General features: G+C 59.8%; 2 protein-coding genes across 2 annotated transcripts in view; one reads left to right on the top strand and one right to left on the bottom strand.

Annotated features, from left to right (window-relative positions):
- Positions 1 to 321: 321 nt before the first annotated feature.
- SPIRE2 (spire type actin nucleation factor 2) lies at positions 322 to 7,481 on the bottom strand. The gene is made up of 15 exons (XM_053987050.1): positions 7,219 to 7,481; positions 4,259 to 4,296; positions 3,727 to 4,086; positions 3,387 to 3,467; positions 3,144 to 3,308; positions 2,987 to 3,073; positions 2,769 to 2,877; positions 2,522 to 2,691; positions 2,291 to 2,441; positions 2,044 to 2,177; positions 1,651 to 1,785; positions 1,498 to 1,565; positions 1,363 to 1,390; positions 1,033 to 1,148; positions 322 to 954 (listed from the first exon to the last, which is right to left on the bottom strand). Exons 1-15 carry the CDS (start codon positions 7,430 to 7,432, stop codon positions 738 to 740), a joined length of 2,073 nt encoding a protein of 690 aa, XP_053843025.1. The 5' UTR covers positions 7,433 to 7,481; the 3' UTR covers positions 322 to 737.
- Positions 7,482 to 12,127: 4,646 nt separating this feature from the next.
- FANCA (FA complementation group A) overlaps positions 12,128 to 18,311 on the top strand; it is a 33,843-nt gene continuing 27,659 nt past the window's right edge. The window contains exons 1-9 of the mRNA XM_053987190.1: positions 12,128 to 12,167; positions 12,645 to 12,751; positions 13,633 to 13,696; positions 13,853 to 13,995; positions 14,298 to 14,393; positions 16,015 to 16,088; positions 17,014 to 17,129; positions 17,748 to 17,830; positions 18,264 to 18,297. Of these exons, the coding sequence (XP_053843165.1) occupies positions 12,128 to 12,167; positions 12,645 to 12,751; positions 13,633 to 13,696; positions 13,853 to 13,995; positions 14,298 to 14,393; positions 16,015 to 16,088; positions 17,014 to 17,129; positions 17,748 to 17,830; positions 18,264 to 18,297 (757 nt within the window). The remainder of the gene's footprint in view (positions 12,168 to 12,644; positions 12,752 to 13,632; positions 13,697 to 13,852; positions 13,996 to 14,297; positions 14,394 to 16,014; positions 16,089 to 17,013; positions 17,130 to 17,747; positions 17,831 to 18,263; positions 18,298 to 18,311) is intronic.

Below are 18,311 nucleotides of genomic sequence, written 5' to 3'. Positions count from 1 at the left end.
CGGGAAAAGGGGAAACGGGCCACGGCCCCTGGACATGAGCGGGGAAACGGGGAACCGGGGAAATGGGAAACAGGGAACCGGGGAAACAGGAAACGGGGAAACGGGGCACGGCCCCGGGACACGGGCGGGGAGCGTGGGAATGAGGAGCGGGGTGTTCCCACGGTGCTGTGCGGGGTCAGGGGTGGGCGCAGCCCGGGCGGGGAGGAGCGATGGCGGTGGGAGATGTGCGCGTTGAAACGGAGCGCCCCCATCCCCGATCCCCTCGCAGCCCGCAGCACCCTTCACCGCGCTCCCCCATCCACTGAGGAGCAGCCACGCGGCCCCAGGGCAGCCCAGCGGGTTTATTATGGAGGGGACATACAGAACAGCCGTGCCAGCCCGGGGCACCGGGCACCCCGGCACAGCCAGGGCTTGGCACAGAAGCGGGGCCGGGGGGCGAACGCGGGGGCCGCGGGTGTCCCACAGCAGGATCCATCCCCCAAGAGCTGCCCCGCAGCGGGACCCGTCCTCCCGGGGGCTGCGGGTGTCCCGCAGCGGGATCCGTTCCCTCGGGGGCTGGCGGCAGGGACGCGAGGGGATGGCAGGGACAGCGGGAACGGGTCCTTTTGCCCCCTGGTCCATAATGTATATAAATATAGAAGCTGTGTGTATCCATCCTATGTATATATGTACATCGGGGGGGCTGTGCCGGGGTGACCGGCACCCCCGTGGCGACCATCACCGCGGCGCCCGGCCCGTCACTTGAGCCACGCGTCGCTGTAGAGGGAGCGCGCCTTGGCGCGGCGCCGGGACGCGCCGCTGGCGTTGAGGACGGCCACGCTGCGGCGGCTGGAGCTGACCACGTCGGTGACGAAGCCGGCGCAGTCGGAGCAGACGTCGCGCAGGACCGAGCCCTGGGCGTAGATGTGGGGGAATTCCTCCTCCACCCGGCGCCAGCACGGCCCCGAGAGCGAGCTGCGGCACAGGGCACCCCGTCAGCCCCCGCCGGCGGAGGAGGAGGAGGGCAGGGGGGAGGAAGGCTCAGGGACTCACTGGAAGGGCTCCCTCCGGCGCAGCGGCGGGGCCTTGGGCAGCAGCGAGCCTGGCAGGCTCTCGAAGCCCAGCGCGTAGACGGGGATGTGAGCCAGCTTCTTGGAAGGCATCTTCATCTGCCGGAATGCGGGAGTCAGGGCGGGACAGGGACAGCGACAGGGACAGGGAAAGGGACAGGGATGGGATAGGACAGGGTTGGGATGGGGATCGGGCACACAGGGATGGGGATGGGTCAGAGATAGGTACGGTGACAAGACAGGACAGGAGTGGAGTGGGATGGGGCAGGGACAGGGACACAGTGGCACTGCCCAGACAGAGCCAGTCCCTTACCTTTAGACTGCAGGAGCTACAGACAGACCTAGGGACAGAGAGAGGTGGGTGAGAGGGCCCACTGTGGGGACCCTGCTGCTGCCCTCCCAGCCCTGTGACACAGCACAGCATGGCACAGTTCGGCACAGTGCTCACCGCTTGCAGAAGAAACACGACGTGGGCCAGGAGAAGAGAGGAAATTTGGCCCTGCAGCAGCAGCAGACCTGTGGGCAGAGCAGGGTGAGCTGGTGGTGGGTGAGTGGGGACTCATGGTCCCCAATCCCTCCAGCCCCCAGTCCCCATTCCCACCTTCCCCTTCCGCAGGCTGCTGTACAGCTCCTTGCTCTGCAGGAACTTCTCCATCTCAGCCTTGACCAGCACCCTGCGCACGTTGATCATCTCCTCCACAGTCAGGGCCAGGCTCTCCACAGGGTGGCTGAACTCCTGTGGGACACGGGGGGGATGTCACACTGCACTGTGACACTGGGCATGGTCCAAAGCACTCCTGTGCCAGGGCAGAGCCTCCAAACATGGGCAGAGCATCCCTGGCATAGGCAGAGTGTCCCAGGAGAGGCAGACTATCTCTGGCACAAGGACCCCCCAGCCACTGCGTGTCCTTGTGCCAGGCTGCCATATGCCCACGGTCATGCTTGCCTGGTGTCCCCAGCCTCAGTGTTCCCAGCTGATGTCCCCAGAACCCACCAGCCAGAGGTGCTTGGAGCTGCTGGCGGGGGCAGCGCTGGATCCATCCTCTGGCCTCTCCTCCACAGCTCCGAGGGCAGCCCGGGGCAGTGCTGGGCCATCTGGCAGCGGGTGGCAGCTGGCGGGGACGGAGCCTGCAGGGAGGGACAGGGAGGCTGTGGCAAGGACTTGTTGCCCAGTGCCACCACCGCTGGCAGGCGTGGCACAGACGCCCTGGAGACAGGGACGTGGGGACCCCCGGCAGTACCTGAGCGGGGCCGTGGCTCGGGCTGCAGTGGCTCTGGGTCCCGGGGCACAGCCTGGTCACCCCCCAGCTGGCTCTGCAGCTGGGCCAGGTCCTGCTCCGAGAAGGAGCGATCCCTCTTCAGCGGCACCTCCGTGGCCGGAGAGTCCTCGTCCTGCAAGGCCACGGGCACCGTGTCACCAAGGGCACCCCGGCACTTCCCACGTCTCCCCACCTCTGCAGGTTCTCCCTTGCCTCGGAGAGGTTCATCTCCTCCATCTCGGCCAGCGTGGGCGCCTTGAGCAGGACGCGTGGCCGTGGGCGCGCAGGCACGGCGCTGGCCGGGCACCGGGACAGCTCGAGGCAGGAGCTGGAGCTCAGGCGGCCGGCGCAGGCGTGTGGGATGCAGGGCAAGGAGCTGTATCCTGCGGAGGGACGGGCTCAGCGCCGTGGGGATGGGCACACAGGTGGCACAGCACAGCGGGGAGGGGACATGGCTTACCTTTCTGCTCCACGGGCCGGAGCTTCCGCTCCTGCCTGATCTCCTCCAGGATCTTCTCATGGAGCGTCCTCTGCTTCTGGGGCAGCGGCCGCAGCCGCCGCTCTGATGCCTGCGGGATGCACAGATGGGACCTCAGGTGTGGCCATGGCTCAGGGATGGCACCCATGGGACCCACCAACACTGTCATGCCAGGGAGGTGGCCCGGAGCTGGCACTCACCTGCTTCAGCGGGGGCCGGGAGCGGATGAAGTCGAGTATGAGCTCGTGGGCATCTTTCTTCACCCGGGGGGGGATGTCTCCGTCCACCTGGGGAGGGAAGGGGGTCAGTGCTGGGCTGGAGAGTGGCAGGAGGGGCTGGCACGGTGGCCACGCTCACCATGACCTTGCGGAGTTTGTAGTTGCGGGCACGGATGTCCTGCATGAGCATCTCAAAGGGCGTGAGCTGGTACTCGGTGGGCAGAGGGTTGAACTGCTTCTCCTGCACCTTCTTCAGCTTCACACCGTGCCGCAGCTCCCGCATCAGCTGCACCCACAGCCGGGCCTGGGGGGGACACACGGACACGGCGTCAGCACCCACCCGTGCCCAGCACAGCCCCCGTGCCCAGCCACGCTGCCGTACCCAGTCTGTGTTGCGCAGGTTGCCCAGCTCCGCCGCCGGCCGCTCCTCCTCTTCCTCATCCTCCTTCAGCTTCTGCAGTAGCTGTTGAGACACAAGATGCTGTCACCTTGTCCTGGTGGCACTGAAGGTCCAGCCAGGACTGTGCCATGGGGCTGCAGCACTGAGGCGCACCCCAATTCCTGATTCCCAGCCAGCACAGCAGTCTGAGAGAGGCTGTACGGCCAAACACCGGCACCAGCAGCCCTGGCTGGGACGCAGAGGGGGCACTGCAGCCTCCCCAGTCCCTTGTCACTGCAGGTGGTTTCCTCGGCAGGTGGTGCCAGCGGACACCCACGCTCACCTCCTTGGCATCGCGGATCTTGGCGAGGAAGGCCATGAGCTCCACGGTCTCTGCGAAGAGGGCGCGGCACACAGCCTGGTAGTGCGCCGGGGCGCCGGCGGGGTCGGCCAGTCGGGCGGCACAGCAGCGCATGGCCTGGCCGAAGGTGCGCACCGAGCGAGGCGGCACCTCGCCGCCCTCCTCCTCCTCATCCTGCCCCCCATAGCCCTCGTCGGCCGTGGCGCAGCCGCTGTCCTCGGAGTCGCTGTTGGTCATCAGGTCGATGAGCTGCTCCAGGCGCGGGCTCAGCTCCCGCTCCTCGTTCTCGTCCAGTCCCCAGTCCAGCGCCCGGTACACGGCAAAGCCCAATGACTGCACCATCTGCGGGGGACAGCACCGGCTGGGGACAGCATGCACCAGCTGTGCCCAGCCCCTCCTTGGAGCTGGGTCCCGTCCCAGGACCTGTGACCCCCGGGCGAGGGGGGCAGGTGGCCGTGCCCAGCCCACACCGGGCTGTGATGGCAGACGGGGCAGGTCACCGGCCCCCACGTACCTGGGCTTCGGCGGAGGGCGTCAGCAGCGCGGGCAGGTCTGGGGGAGGAGGGCAGAGTCACCACGGCCCCGTGCTGAGTACCCCACCCCGCATCACCCAGGGATGTGGTACCCACCCACCCAGTCCGGCCATGGGGCCCCCACCCTGAGCTGCTCACACCTCCCACTGTTCCTCTCCCCTTCCCTGGCTCATCCTGTGCTCTCCTGGTCCCAGGGCATGGCTCCAAGAGACTTGTTGCCCAGTGCCACCACCGCTGACAGGCGTGGCACAGACGCCCCCCGTTGAGCCCTGCTACCAGACAGTGCTGGCACAGCCTCCCAAAGGGCACATTGAGGGGGCACAAGCACCCATGTACCCCTCGCCGCGAGGGCTGGAGGGAGCTGAGAGCTCTGCATCCATGGGGAGATGCCCCCTGCACCCCTGTGGGATGTGGGCACTGGCAGTATGGACACCCAGGAGCGTGGGCACCAGCAGCACAGGCATTGGCAGTGTGGGGACTGGCAGCCACAGCTGGAGCATGGCACACACGGGGATCCCAGGACATGCTTGTGGGCAGCTTCCCACGGGGAGCCCTCCTGGCAGCTGCAGGAAAAGGAACACAAGTGGCCTCTGCAGTGTCCCCAGGGCTCCCGGCTCCGCTTCCCTCATCGTTAGCTCTGCATTGAGCTGATCAATGCGGCAGCCACCAGGATGTGCCAGCCGTGTGCCAGCCAGGAATGGACAGGAAAGGCAGCACAAGTGGTGGCCCTGCCATGGTACCACACACAAGCCCATCAAAAAAACATGTCCTGGACTGTGCCCGGCTCCCACTGCAGTACCAGCCCCTGGGATGCCACCTGGTGGGTCCCAGCAGCTCTCGCCAGTCACTGGGGCGCAGCTGAGGGGGGAATTCCCATAGAATGGGGGGCTGGAGCAGTTCCAGAGGGTGCTGCTGGCTCACCCAGCCCGGATCCAGCCCTGTGCCCTGGTAGAGCTGCAAAGCCACGTGCCAGGCTGGTGCCACTGCCTGCAGTGTCACCCAGAGGCACTCAGAGCCCTCCCAGCCTCAGGCTTCACTGTGAAGGCTTCACTGGTTCATCCCTGGGGAGATGGCTCAGGTTGGCACAGAAACAACCCGGGAGCAGGAGGTAGCACAGTGGCACTGATAAGTGGCACTGGCAGGTGACACCGGCTCCAGCCCTGCGGTGGCTCAGGGCAGGGTGTGGGGCCGTTCCCGTGCAGGACCAGTGGAGCCGGTGTGGCCACGCCATGCCCAGCTGCCACGGGCACGTGCCATGCCTGTGCGTGTCCCTGCCCTGGGCATGGAGCCACCTGATGCGCCCCGGTGTCTGCTCAGCCACTGGCACCCAGGACACACGGTGACCCCGCAGTGTCCCTGCCCAGTGTGAGCGAGGCCACACAACGACCCCACGACACCAGGTGCCATCCCTGGTGACCTGGCTGTGGGGCGAGACGGGTGGAGGTGCTGGTCATGCTCCAAGTGCTCCTCGTGGCGCCCGGCCACCCGGTGTCACTGCTGGCAGCCAGCCTGGTGACACCCTGGAACCGCCACAGCCATACCTGGCAGCGTGAGCCACCTGTGGAAGGACGGCTGGGAGGCCGAAGGTCAGGGATGGGGCTGTCCCGTGTGCCACTCCCGGGGCCTGGAGTGGGGGACAAGGTCCCCGCGGTGCAGATGTGGGTGATGGGTGCCCGTGGATGTGCCGTGTGGGTGTCCATGTGTCCGTCCATCTGTCCTTGCTGCGTGTCCTGCAGCCCCATGGTGGGTGCCAGGCCCACGCAAACACCCACCCACCTGGCTCCAGCCTCCCTGGGTCACCCAGGGCTAGTGACCTTGTTGGTGCCAGAGCCGGTATCAGTGCCACACCAGTCCCAGACCCCCAGGCCACCAGCCCAGCCCCTCCCCCAAGCCCCAGGCCGCCCCTTGCACCGGCAGTGCTGCTGTCAGTCCGGGCCGGGGCTTGGGGCTCACCCTCATCCCTGCCGGTGCCGCCTTCCTGCTCCCCGGTGCCGGGACCGGTCCTTTTCCCTGTCCTCACAGTTTCTCTGGTGACCCCCTGCACTGCTCCCCTGCTGCCGGTGCCTCGATGCCTGCCCACCCCCCCCGCCTCCGGTGCCACTTCTTCTGCCCATCTGCCGCTCCGGTACCGGGTCTTCCCCGCCGCTGCCGGTCCTTCCCGCCAGGGCCTCTGCGTGTGCCCCCCCCGCTACCGATACCCCCGGTCCCTCCGCGTCCGCGTCGCCGGTGCAGCACCCCCTGCCGGTGCCGGTAAGTCCCGGTGCCGGTAAGTCCCAGGTCCCCGCTCTTTGTGCTGGTAAGTCCCGATGCCCCGAGTCCCGGTGCCGAGAAGTCCCGGTGCCAGTAAACACCGTGGGCTGCTCCCGGTGCCAGCAAGCACCGGTGCGGTAAGTCCCAGCGCCTCGCTCCTTGCGCCAGCAAGCCCCGGTGCCGGCAAGTCCCGATATCCCGGATTCCGGTGCTAGCTAGCCCTGGTGCCGGTAAGTCCCAGTTCCCCGTTCCTTGTGCTGCTAAGCTCCGGAGCAGGAAAGCCCCGGTGCCGGATCCCAGCGCCGGTAAGCTCCGGTGCCCCGCTCCCGGTGCCTCGCTTTCGGTGCCGGTGAGCCCCGGTGCCCCGCTCCCAGCGTCGGTAAGCTCCGGTAAGCCCCAGTGCCAGTGCGTCCCGGTGTCCCGGGGGTCGGTGCCGGTAAGCCCCGCTAAACCTTGGTAAACCCCGGTGCTCCGCTCCCGCGGTGCCGATAATTCCCAGTGCCGGCGAACCTTGGTGCCCCGCTCCCGCTGCCTGTAAGCCCCGGTGCTCCCCGGTAAGCCCCAGCAAGTCCTGGTGCCCGTAAGCCCCGGTAAACCCCGGTAAGCCCCGCTTGGCGGTGCCGTCCCGTTCCCCCCACCCCCGCGCGGGCGCCGCCCGCTCCCGCCCCCCCCCGGCGGCGGCGGCCCTCACCGTGCGGCGGGGCGGGCAGGCGGAGGGAGCCGTCGGCGCGGAGGCGGATGTCGGCGGTGCGGAGCGGCGCGGGGGCGACGGGGGCGGCGGCGGCGGCGCGGCAGCCCTGGAAGCAGAGCGCCCAGGCCTGCTCCTCGTTCAGCGGCTGCTCGTAGCACTTCAGCACCTCCTCCAGGGACAGCTCCCGCGGCGGCCCCGCGCCCGCCCGCGCCATCGCCCCATCCCGCACCGCCGAGCGCGGGCGGGGCGCGCCGGGCGGGGGAGACGGGGCGAGGCCGCGCGGGGCCACGCCCCAACAAGCCACGCCCACGCCGGCTCCCCGTCCGCACCGCTGGGCGCGCGCCGGGGGCGGGGCCACGAGTGGGGAGGGGCGGAGCGGTGAGAGAGGCCCCGCCCCCCTCACCGGCACCGACACCGACACCGACACCGACACCGGCAGCGGCACCGGCACCGACACTGACACCGGCACCGGCCCCGCCGCAGGCGCCCGCCGGGAGAGGCCGCGGCGGCGCCGGGGGGCACCGGGCGGCTCGGAACGGCGCGGGACGTACCGGGCCGGGCGGTTCGGTTCGGTACGGTGCGGTGCAGTACAGTAATGGTACGGTACGGTGGGGCACGGCACTGCACGGCACGGCGCGGTGAGCTCGGTACAGTCTGTTATGGCACGGCTCGGTACTGTGTGATATGGCTCGGTACTGTTTGGCACAGCTTGGGACAGAATGGGATGTGGCAGTAGAGTGTGGCATGGTACAGCACGGTATGGCTCAGAATGGCACAGCTTGGCATAGCACGACACAGCTCGGCTCTGCATGGCTCAGCAGGGCACATCAGAGCCCAGTAGCATGGCTCAGAACAGTACAGAACGGCTCGGGACCGATGGCATGGCTTGGCATGGCATGGCACGGCACAGCACAGCGTGGCACGGCACAGCACAGCGTGGCACGGCACAGCACAGCACAGCTCGGCCCGCCCAGGCTGCCAGGCTGCAGGGCTGGGAGCAGGGAGTGGTTGCACTGGGTTAGCTGGGTGCAGAGTGCAGGGTTCGGGGCACACAGCTGGGCACAGGGCACACAGCTGGGCACAGGGCACAGGCGTGGATTGCGGGGCATGCGATGGGGGCAGTGCCCTGCATGGGTGCGGAGCAGTGCCGAGGGACACGAGACCCCCCCCGTGCCCCAAGAGGAGCAGGGTGGCCATGGTGCGTGGCTCGGCCCCAGCCCTGGCTCCTGCCCCGTCGAGACCACATGCCACACGTGGGGGAAGCACATGCACGGACACGATGGCCCTGGCACCAGGGTCACCTGGGGACACACGAGCAGGGATCAGGGCAGGAGCACAGGATGCCAGCGCCCACGGGGACTCCTGCCTTGTGGGGTGCCGGGGGAGCCCTGTGGCACTCGGCTGGGATGAGGAGCTGGCACAGGGAGGGGGCCAGGCTGGGACAGGAAAACTTCCTGGAGGGAAGGACAAGAGCTCCAGATGCCAGAGTGCGGTTTGGGCATGGCCAGGAGCAGCAGGAGCTGGGTGAAGGTGCCAGGATGAGCTGGAGTCTCTAGGCAGACAATATCCCATGGGAATATGGTGTGGGGTTGGCATCCCACAGTCACTGGGAAAGTCTGACGTGAGAGCAGGATCACCTTCGGGCACCCAGCTGGTCCCTTCAGACACACGGGGAGGGCAGGATTGTCCTGACAGAGCAGAAAGGACAGCCAGTGCATGGGAAAGGTCACAGGGAGCAAATGAACACTCTTGTCATGATGAGCTTCCCATTTCCATGATGGAAGGAGAATAAAACCCTGCCTCAGCTCCATTAACCAATGAGCATAAACTGGGATCAATCCCAGAGCTGTGCTGGCAGGGCTGGGACAGGGACGGAGCTGACACACGGCTGCTCATCTGTCCCACACGACCAAAGAGCTGCTCCAGGGTTGGAGATGTCTGTCAAAGAACCTGGGATGGAGCAGAAAAGCCTTTCAGCGCCCATCCCAGAAAACCTGAACAGTGCCAGCTCCATCTCTGGGGAAGAAACTGGGATAATGGAGCTGGGATACGGGGAAACACAGCCCTGCGTGGTGCCCTGGGGTTTGAGAACGGGGAGAAGGGATACAGGTGATCCAAGGTGTCCGTGCATCTCTGGGAACGCTCAAATGCACCGTGGGCGGGTGGGACATTGCTGCAGGGAGTTAGGAGCACGGTGCCAGCTTCATCTCCAGCCGGATCCGCACGGGATCCTGCCCAGCTGCAGCCCCTGGCCGCGGCGCCGGCGCCTGGGTCTGGATTGAGAGGTTTGGATGCCTGCTTTACCCTGGAATCAGCCGGTTTGGAGCGTGTTTGGAACAGGGAGCAAAGCCGTGCTGCCCACGGGAGCAGGGCCGTGCTGTGCTGTGCCGTGCCAGCTTTCCAGCGCCTCCGGACACAGCCGGGGCGGCACCGTCGGGGATGGGAGCGGGAGGACGTGCGGCGTTTGAAGGAAAAGCCACCCTGCAGGATTCATGGGAAGGCATTTGCATGATAAAGCACGGAGCCCTTTGCTTTGGGTAAATCTGTAATTAATACTGAATCGTTGTGTAATTAAAAGCTACCGGCATGGAAAACTCAAACAGAAGCCAAGCGTGTGTGTGGATGAGGGAAATAAAATTAAAGGCGAAAGAAACAGGGGGGAAAGAAAGATGAAGTGTTTGGGAAGTGGTGTCGGAGCGCTATGGGAGGGTTGGAATTCCTGGCTGCTGCAGTGTGGAAGCAGGATGGAAGGTGGGAGCTGGGATGGAGAGCAGGCAGAGCCCTTCCCCAGCCTGCAGCAGGGCTGTGCCCCTGTTTCCTCGTGGATAATCCATTCCTGTGGGTCTCAGCTTTCATATGCAAAAAAAAAAAACAAAAAAACCAAAAAAAAAAAAAAAAAAAAAAAACAAAAAACCCAAAAAAACCCCTCACAATCCCACAGGAACCTGGGATGAGCACACAGAGCACCTGTGGGGTGGATGTGCCTCTCCTGCTTTCCCTCCATGCTGCAATGAACTGGGAACATGGAAGGAGGGAGCATTTTACTGGGCAGTTTGCTCCTGCTGTATGCTGGCCTCAGATACGGCCAGACTTTGAGGGGGGACACTCTGAGAGACAGCTTGGGGACATTTGTGACCCTTGGGGGCGTCAGGGACAGCCTGGGGACCTTGGGGACACCATGAGGACCTTAAGGTCACCCTTGGAAACTCCTTGAAGACCTTGAAGGCATACCAAGGGCGACGGGAACACCCTTGGGGACGCTGCGATGAAACTCTGGGAGCACTCTGGAATGCCGAGCTCACAGCTGGATGCCTGCTGGGGCCAGTCATGATGGGGGATCCCAAAAGCTGGGGCTGCCCAGACCCCCCAGAATCTGGGGCTGACACAAAGTGGCAGATGGCATTGGGGGTTAAGGTGACTCAGGAATGTGACTCTGGCCAGGGTTCCCAGACCTGGTGGGATCCCACAGCACTGTCCATGCTGGATCCGTGCTGGATCTGCCGGCACTGCCGGGAAGCTCTCCCGGCTCCTGGCATCATGTGCTGCTGACTCACACCCAGCACTGCAATAAACCATCCACGGCCAACCCCAGCAGGAGCTGCTTCCTGGTGCTGGACACACCCCGGGGACTTCATCTTTCCATAGGGAATCACCACTGCTGCTCCGAGCCACGGTGGCCAACAGCAGCAGTTCATCGTCAGGAAGGATCAGATCCGAGGGAAAAATCCCTCTGGGAATTCTGCTCTGCTCCCTGTGAAACTCTGTGGCCATTCAGGACCTGAAGAGATCTGAGGAAAAAGAGGGAGAGGGGTTTTGGACAAGGGATCGAGTGCCAGGACAAGGGGAATGGCTTTGCACTGCCAGAGGGCAGGGTCAGATGGGATATTGGGAAGGAATTGATGGTTGTGAGGGAGGTGAGGCCCTGGCACAGGGTGCCCAGAGAAGCTGTGGCTGCCCCACGATCCCTGGGAGTGTCCCAGGCCAGGTTGGACAGGGCTTGGAGCAGCCTGGGACAGTGGAAGGTGTCCCTGCTATGGCAAGGGGTGAAACGAGATGAGCTTTAAGGTCCTTTGCAGCACAAACCTTTCCCTTCCAATCCAAATCATTCCACAATTCCATTATTTATTCTCCTGGCAATGCTGGTGATTCTTCCCTGTGGGAATTCCAGCCACTCTTGTCCCCTTCCCTGGGTGGGATCAGGATCAGCAGCATCCTCACGGCTCAGAACTGAGGGGATCGGAGCTCCCCAGCGTGTCCCACACACTCCGAGCTCACAGCCAGTGCGGAGCGGGTCCCCTCACAATGTCCCACACACTCCGAGCTCACAGCCAGTGCGGAGCGGGTCCCCTCACAATGTCCCACACACTCCGAGCTCACAGCCAGTGCGGAGCGGGTCCCCTCACAATGTCCCACACACTCCGAGCTCACAGCCAGTGCGGAGCGGGTCCCCTCACAATGTCCCACACTCTACAGCCAGAGCGGAGCGGGTCCCCTCACAATGTCCCACACACTCCGAGCTCACAGCCAGTGCGGAGCGGGTCCCCTCACAATGTCCCACACGCTCCGAGCTCACAGCCAGAGCGGAGCGGGTCCCCTCACAGTGTCCCACACACTTTACAGCCAGTGCGGAGCGGGTCCCCTCGCCGTGCCCCATCCCCCGTGTTTCCCACGCCCTCCGCGTCCCGCTCCCGCCGCTCCCGCCGCCCTTCCCAACATGGCAGCGCCCGCCTCAGCCACCACAGGGTGGGCGGCGGGGGGCGGGACCACGCCGCGCTTCCAACCAATGGGCAGAGGCGGCGGGGTGGGCGCGGCGCGGCCTCCGCTCCCTTCCAGCCAATGGGCTCGGTGGGCTCGGCCGGCGGGAGCCAATGGCGGCGCGGGCTCGCGTGGCGGGAAGCGGCGGGCCGCGATGGCGGGCGCGGGCGGGAGGAGCTGGCGGGACCTGGTCGGTACGTGTGGGCTGAGGCGGGCCCGGGGCGAGCTCCGCGCCGGGCACTCCCCGCGGGGACAGCGGAGGGGGCAGGGGGGCGTGAATGTCCCCCCTCTGCCTTCGTACACCCCTTCTCTCCACCTGCACACACCCCTCCCTCTGCCCCCGTGTCCCGCTCCGTGCACCCCGCTCTGCCTTCCTCAAAGCCGCCGTGTCCCCGGTACATAACATCTGCCCTCGAACACCCTGCCCTGCTTTCCTCAAAGCCGCCGTGCCCGGTACACCCCCTCTGCCCTCGAACATCCCCTCTCCCTGCCCTCATGGCCCTCGTGCCCGGTACACATCTGCCCTCGAACATCCCCTCTCCCTGCCCTCATGCCCCCCCGTATGTTTTCCTCACACCCCGCTCTGCCCTCATCCTCAGCAGCAGGAGCGGGAGGTGTTTTCGGGCTGCCCTGGGAAACACGCTGCTCAATAAACCCAAACTTCTCAGCAGGGAGAGCCAGGAAGAGGAAAAGCCCCTTTGGGAGCGTAGCGGAGCTCCAGGAGGCGGCTCTGCGGCTGCTGGATCAGCACCAGAACCTGGCTGACCTCCTCCTGGAGGTAGGAATGGGACAGGGACAGCCCAGGGTGTGGTGGCCCGGCTGGGGCAGTGGGAGAGCCCAGCTGGAGGTGGGTGCCACCGGCTGTGGAGTCGGTGTCCCAGGAACACAGTGTTCCATGGTACGTGGAGAGAAAAACCAACAGTGCAGGAGTAAGATGGAGCTGAAAGCTCTGTGTCGCACAAATGGGATTGTTGCCCCTTTTCCATCAGTGTTTTACAGACTAAAAATGGTTCAGCGTGGTTTGGGTTTGGGACAAAGGGAAATCCAGCACGTTTTCCTTCGGGTCAGAACTGGCTTCCTGTGAATCTAGGGAAGACAATTCAGAAGAGACTTGGCTTTTCTCTGAATTACCAACCACGCCTGGCTGCCATGACTGTCCTCATGACAGCCTTATCTTGAGCCACTGTTGTGATTCAGCTGCCTTCTCCCTCTCCTCACACGCTGATTTTACAGTTACAACAGGTAATGCAAATATCTCCCGTAGTTCAGGATCTGTCTTTCTCTAGAGAATATTTCCCATTATAAAAAGGAAAAGGGGATTTAACTAGAAAACCAGCCAACATTTGGACATGTTTCATCAAATATTTATGGCCACATGGCTTCACAGGAAGGACTTGAAAGATAAGGATTATAGAAATTGTGCTCCTGGTGCTGCTGCTGAGCTGTGTGGTCCCTGGGGATGAGGAACTTTGACCTGTATCTCCTTTTTTATGCATAAACTGACAATAACTAAACGCACATCTCTTGCAAGGTGAAATCTGTGCTTTTCCACTCCCACGTGGGAGCTTTGTGTTAATTTCACTTCAGTTGCTCCAGCAGGGCAGGGATAGGGATAGGTGACAGACATCTAAGAGTTTTAAGGTTTTATTTGGTTTCCAGGTGGGAGATTCAGCCAAGCCAGGTGGGGCAGAGCACCAGGGAGTGTCACCAGAGTCGTTTATAGGTGAGCATCTACCTGGCCACATGTGGGGAAGAACCCTTCCTCAATATTGAATTTTTGCCTTTATGGGCAACCCCAGCTTTACTTTCTTTTCATTGTTCTGCTCTTGTTTCTTACTTTCCTGGTGATGACAGTCTTCTGCTTTGCTGTTTTGTTTAGTCTCTGTTCTGCAGGAACAGGCCTCAAAGCTGGGTGTGCCCACAGCGACCTTGGCAGCCAAAAATGCCGTTGCCAACGTGGAGCGGATCTGCCAGGATTCTGCCAGCCCCTCAAGAGTCCCACTGCTGAACTCTGACCAGAGAGTAAGGGGAAAGCTTTGTCTTTAATCTATCAACAAAACAACACCGTTAGGTTTCACTTTAAGCCCAGTTTATCTGCTCTGATTAAGCCCCAAACACGAGCGGACAGTTTTTCACTGAGGTGTTTGATTTGCTTGCAGAAGTACAAGATAAATAAGGAGAGAAGTTTAGGCCTTTCCCCTGAATTCCCTCCATCATTTGACCCTTTAAAAAGCAGCAAACAGGGCAAAGCAACAAATTGCTTTTCTGAGAGCATGTTATTCACAAAGAGAATTATTTCTGCTTCATTCCCGGGGTGATGCCAGAAGAGGCTGACCTGCTTGCTTCAGACTGTGAAGGATTTGCTGGCAAACAACATGTTCTGTCGCTCCCTCTTCTGCCAGGAACTGTGGAAAATGAAGGTGAGAACTCATGGAGAAACACTGCGGTGTTGACCATGAGGATTCATCTCTGAATTCCTGAGAATGACTGGTTTTCCTGACCTTCCAAAAGCATGAGCTGAATTACACATGGTGGGATTTTTTTTTTTGTTCTGTTTATTTTAGAGCAAGTTCAGTGGGAGCTTCCTTGTCTCTGCAGTGGGATTTGCTTTTTCAAAGCAAACCTCAGTCGAGGTTTGGAATTATTTGAATTATTGGGAACTGCCACAAAAGATCATTGACAGCACCGTGGTGATCAGGTGCTGGTTTTGGGGTGCTCTCCAGGTCCAGTGCAGAAACTCCCAGCTGCCTGTGGGGTGACACAGAGCCCCTCATGTGCTTTGCCACCAATATTCCAAGTGTCTTTGGCATTCTGGTTCCCTGCTTTGTTTACCTGGGAATGGTGATAAGACAAAGTGAGGTCCCAGAGGAAGAAACCAGATAGCAGATAGCTTGTGCTGACTGACAAATGGGATGTCTTGGTTTCATTTGGGTGTATTTTGTGGGGACAAGGGGTGCTGTGAGTGGAGTCAAGGGCTTTTTATGAGTGGGACAGTTCTGATTCCTCACTGCTCTCCTGGGAAAGCAGGAAAAGGCTGATCTGCCCAGATAAAGGGCTGTGCTCTGGTCTCAAATATCCTCTCCAGAGCTGAAAATAGCACCTGTGTGTTTCACAGGCTGATTAGGATCTCCTGGTCCTGGGGCAGACATGGGGATAAGGGAGAGATAACTGTAACTGAGGCTGTTACAGTAAGAATTAGGTTGTGAAGACAAAGTATGTGGGCGAGTTTGGGGTCAGGCTGTGAGGCAGCTGCTGGTCACAGCAGAAAGCTCCTGGGGCTTTGGCTTTTCCCTGTGCCCAAGGCTCCCAAATGCCTCTTCCTTCTCAAGGTGGGAAGGTTTTGTGGAGGTGCTGGTTCTGCCTGGAATGATCAGAAGCTGCTGCACCTTTCCCCTGCCAGGTGCACCCTGCAGTGCAGTTTTGCTGGCTCAGGACTCTCCTGGACGGGCTGTTCTGGGCAGGAGCTGGATGGGATGTTACAGGGCAGCAAGTTGATCCACACAGAAGCAATGCCTGGTGCAGACTTTTGTTCGTTTTTCCCTTTGTGTCCATCAGCCTTTCTGTCTGGATGATTGCAGAGTCTCTCCCTGTAGTCTCCTGCAATCCCAGCTCTGTTGGGATATGGACTTGAGAGTGGCAACCTTGTTCCACAGGGACTAATAAACAGTTAATAGACTAAAAGACAATTCTCTAATCTGGATCTGGATCTGCATTAACAAGACCTGAAACTCAGTTGTGTTACCTGTTTCCTGGGATATCCCTGCCCCTTTAAATCTACAGAATCAGCATTATTCCAGAGGGAAAAGATGAATATATTCATTACTTGTGCACGACAATTTAAAATGATGATGCATCTACAACCCTAAATCACCCAAAATTTCTAGAAAATACAATCTTTCATCACGTGGTATTTCCTGCGTTGTCAATTTTAAATTTTAACAACTGCTGGATAGTTGGAACAAACAGAATCCAGCTTTCTGTCTCACGTATCATGTGCAATAGGCAAATGTTAACTGTGACCTGCTGGTGACATGTCCTTAGGAGCCCCCGGTGCTGGAAGCCGTGTGGCACCTGCACAGCAGTGCCATCGCTGGCCTGGCAGAGCTGCTGGAGAGGTGAGCAGGGCTCTGGGGGGGGTGCAGATGGAGCTGATCTCCTAAAGCCTATTGAAGCATAATCAGGGATTAGTCATGAGTATTCTGGACTGAGGATATGGTCAGGTGCTGGCAAGGGATCAGATTAGCAGGATTTAGGAGCTGCTGTGGGTTTTTGGGGTTACTCTGGGGTGATTAGCCCAGTTTAGGTGCAGTGGCTCCTTGGTGTCCACCAACTGGACTCGAGAAAAAGTCTTGCTCTGCAGAAGGTGGGTGCTCCCATCTTCACAAAATCTTACACTTTTTTGGTCTGGCAGAGTTAATCTCCAGGAATTGTTAGTCTAAGAATTTTAGGTTTTGCCCCCCAACGAGTGTCCAAGACCAAGTTGGGCAGGGCTTGGAGTAACCTGCTATAAGTGTTACAAAGGGAGTGAAACAAAATGAACCATTCCGTTATTCCATGGTACAGAGCTAACAACTCACCCATTTGTGAGGTTCAGGTTGTACCCTTATTGTGTCAAAGGAATGTCCCAGTGATTTTCTAGGCTTCTGATTCTGGTTCACTTGTCTGTTCACAATGAAAGCAATTTAAGGGAACCAAAGGCATAGATTGAGAATTTAATTTCTTTTTTGAAGCATTTTCATCCAAGTGCCTTAGAAATTGGAACTGAAATTCTTCTAGCAGAGGTTTCTCAATGGAAACTTTCATGTCAGGGATGAGGAAATACTTGAATGCGCGATTTCACCCACATTTTTCCTTTGCATTTGTGTGCTGTGAGATCTTTTTATAAAGCAAATAATATAAAAAGCAACTGTAAAGCAAATGTGCTGGTCCAAATTAAATAAATGAAGTGGCACATTTAGGGCAGAGTGCACAGCTGGGGAGACAGTCAAGCCTTACAGAAAGCAGGAGGGATTGAATTGAAGGTGCTTTTTTGTGTTGCAGGAGCCCAGCAGGCCCAACAGCAGTGGAGTGGCTCTGCAGCAGCCTCTGTGGCCTCTGTGAGCAGGCTGGGGACATCCCCTGTGGGGACACGGAGCTGGCACAGAGAATTCTCTCAGGCAAGGCCTTGGGCTGGGTGCAGGGCAGAACCTCAGAGGTGGAACAACTCAGGCCTCACTTTGTGTTTTCTTACCTCATTTCTCTGGGGAATGTATTTTTTATATGTTTAGCAAATCTAGCAAATTTTCTGCCTTTAAAAAATGATTGGTTTGAATTTTTCTGTCCTTTAGGGTTATGGTAACTCAGGAAAGTGTAATTATGAGGGGCGTGGTTCAAGGATGGTACACTGGCACTGTGACACTCTGCAAAGTCCCAGAGAGATTTTGGGCCAGAAATATTTCAGAGTTCCATTTCCCCCCTGTTAATTTCTATTATTTATTTTCTTAGTTTAGTTAGGAAAAAATCCCTCCAGTGTGTGAGTGTGGACCAGTGCAGCTGAGCAAGTACAGCCCCTCTGAGTTCTGCAGAGGTCGTGGAGCATAACTGCAAATTCTTTAGATTTTATAGTCCTTGAAGTTCTGGGTTCTTTTTCCTGGGAATAATTTTACTCCAAGACAGTAAATGATTCCTGCTGAGTGGAGGCTTTTCTGAGACTGTTGGGACAGGTGGGAGGGGAAGGAGCAGGTGACCTGTGTGCAAAGGGGATGCTGGAACACCAATTCCTTCTTGATTTGCAGACTTTGCCATCGTGTTTCTTCAGAATGGCTTTGAGCAGGCTTCGGAGCTGGGAAGGAAGGTGGAATTCCAGAAGGTTGCCTACGTAAGGACACAATGAACCTGGTTGCTCATTTTGCTTTAATGAAGCAATTCCATGAATCTCTGGTTCTTGCTGAGTACAAATAATTCAGAGCTTGGAGCTGCAAGGAGAGGGTGGTGGTACAGGTGCTGGGGTGGGGGAAATGGTGAAACCAGAATTGAGACTTTTTGTATGGAGAATTGCTCCAAGGTGGCACATCAAGGGGGTTCTTAACTTCCTTTCACCTGGATTGCTTGGGTGTTCCATTGAATATGAGACGTGGAATGCTGTGAGGTTGGAAAGTGCTGCCCTTCTGTCTATTTTATCTGTTCTATTGCAGAGCCTAAGGTCAAAGGGAAGCTTTAAGAGGGACAACTCTTTGAGTCAATTTACTTTTTCTGCATTGAACTGCAGCCTTTTAAAACTCTAAATCCATTAATTTGCCAATTTTGAACAGATCTGCCGTGCTGTCTTACAGAGAATGCTGGCGTGTAAGTATTGCTGT

The sequence above is a fragment of the Vidua macroura genome, chromosome 11 (genome assembly GCF_024509145.1).
Source record: "Vidua macroura isolate BioBank_ID:100142 chromosome 11, ASM2450914v1, whole genome shotgun sequence".
NCBI lineage: Eukaryota > Metazoa > Chordata > Aves > Passeriformes > Viduidae > Vidua > Vidua macroura.
The sequence above is the reverse complement of the archived record's forward strand: the minus strand, read 5'-3'. Positions and strand labels throughout refer to the sequence as shown.

Coding starts and splice junctions, on each gene's coding strand:
- SPIRE2 (XM_053987050.1), bottom strand. CDS start 7,432: ATGGCGCGGGCGGGCGCGGGGCCGCCGCGGGAGCTGTCCCTGGAGGAG. Junction 4,297..7,218: donor CCTGCCCGCCCCGCCGCACG/GTGAGGGCCGCC, acceptor CTCCTCCCCCAG/ACCTGCCCGCGCTGCTGACG. Junction 1,786..2,043: donor GCTCCAAGCACCTCTGGCTG/GTGGGTTCTGGG, acceptor CGTGTCCCACAG/GAGTTCAGCCACCCTGTGGA.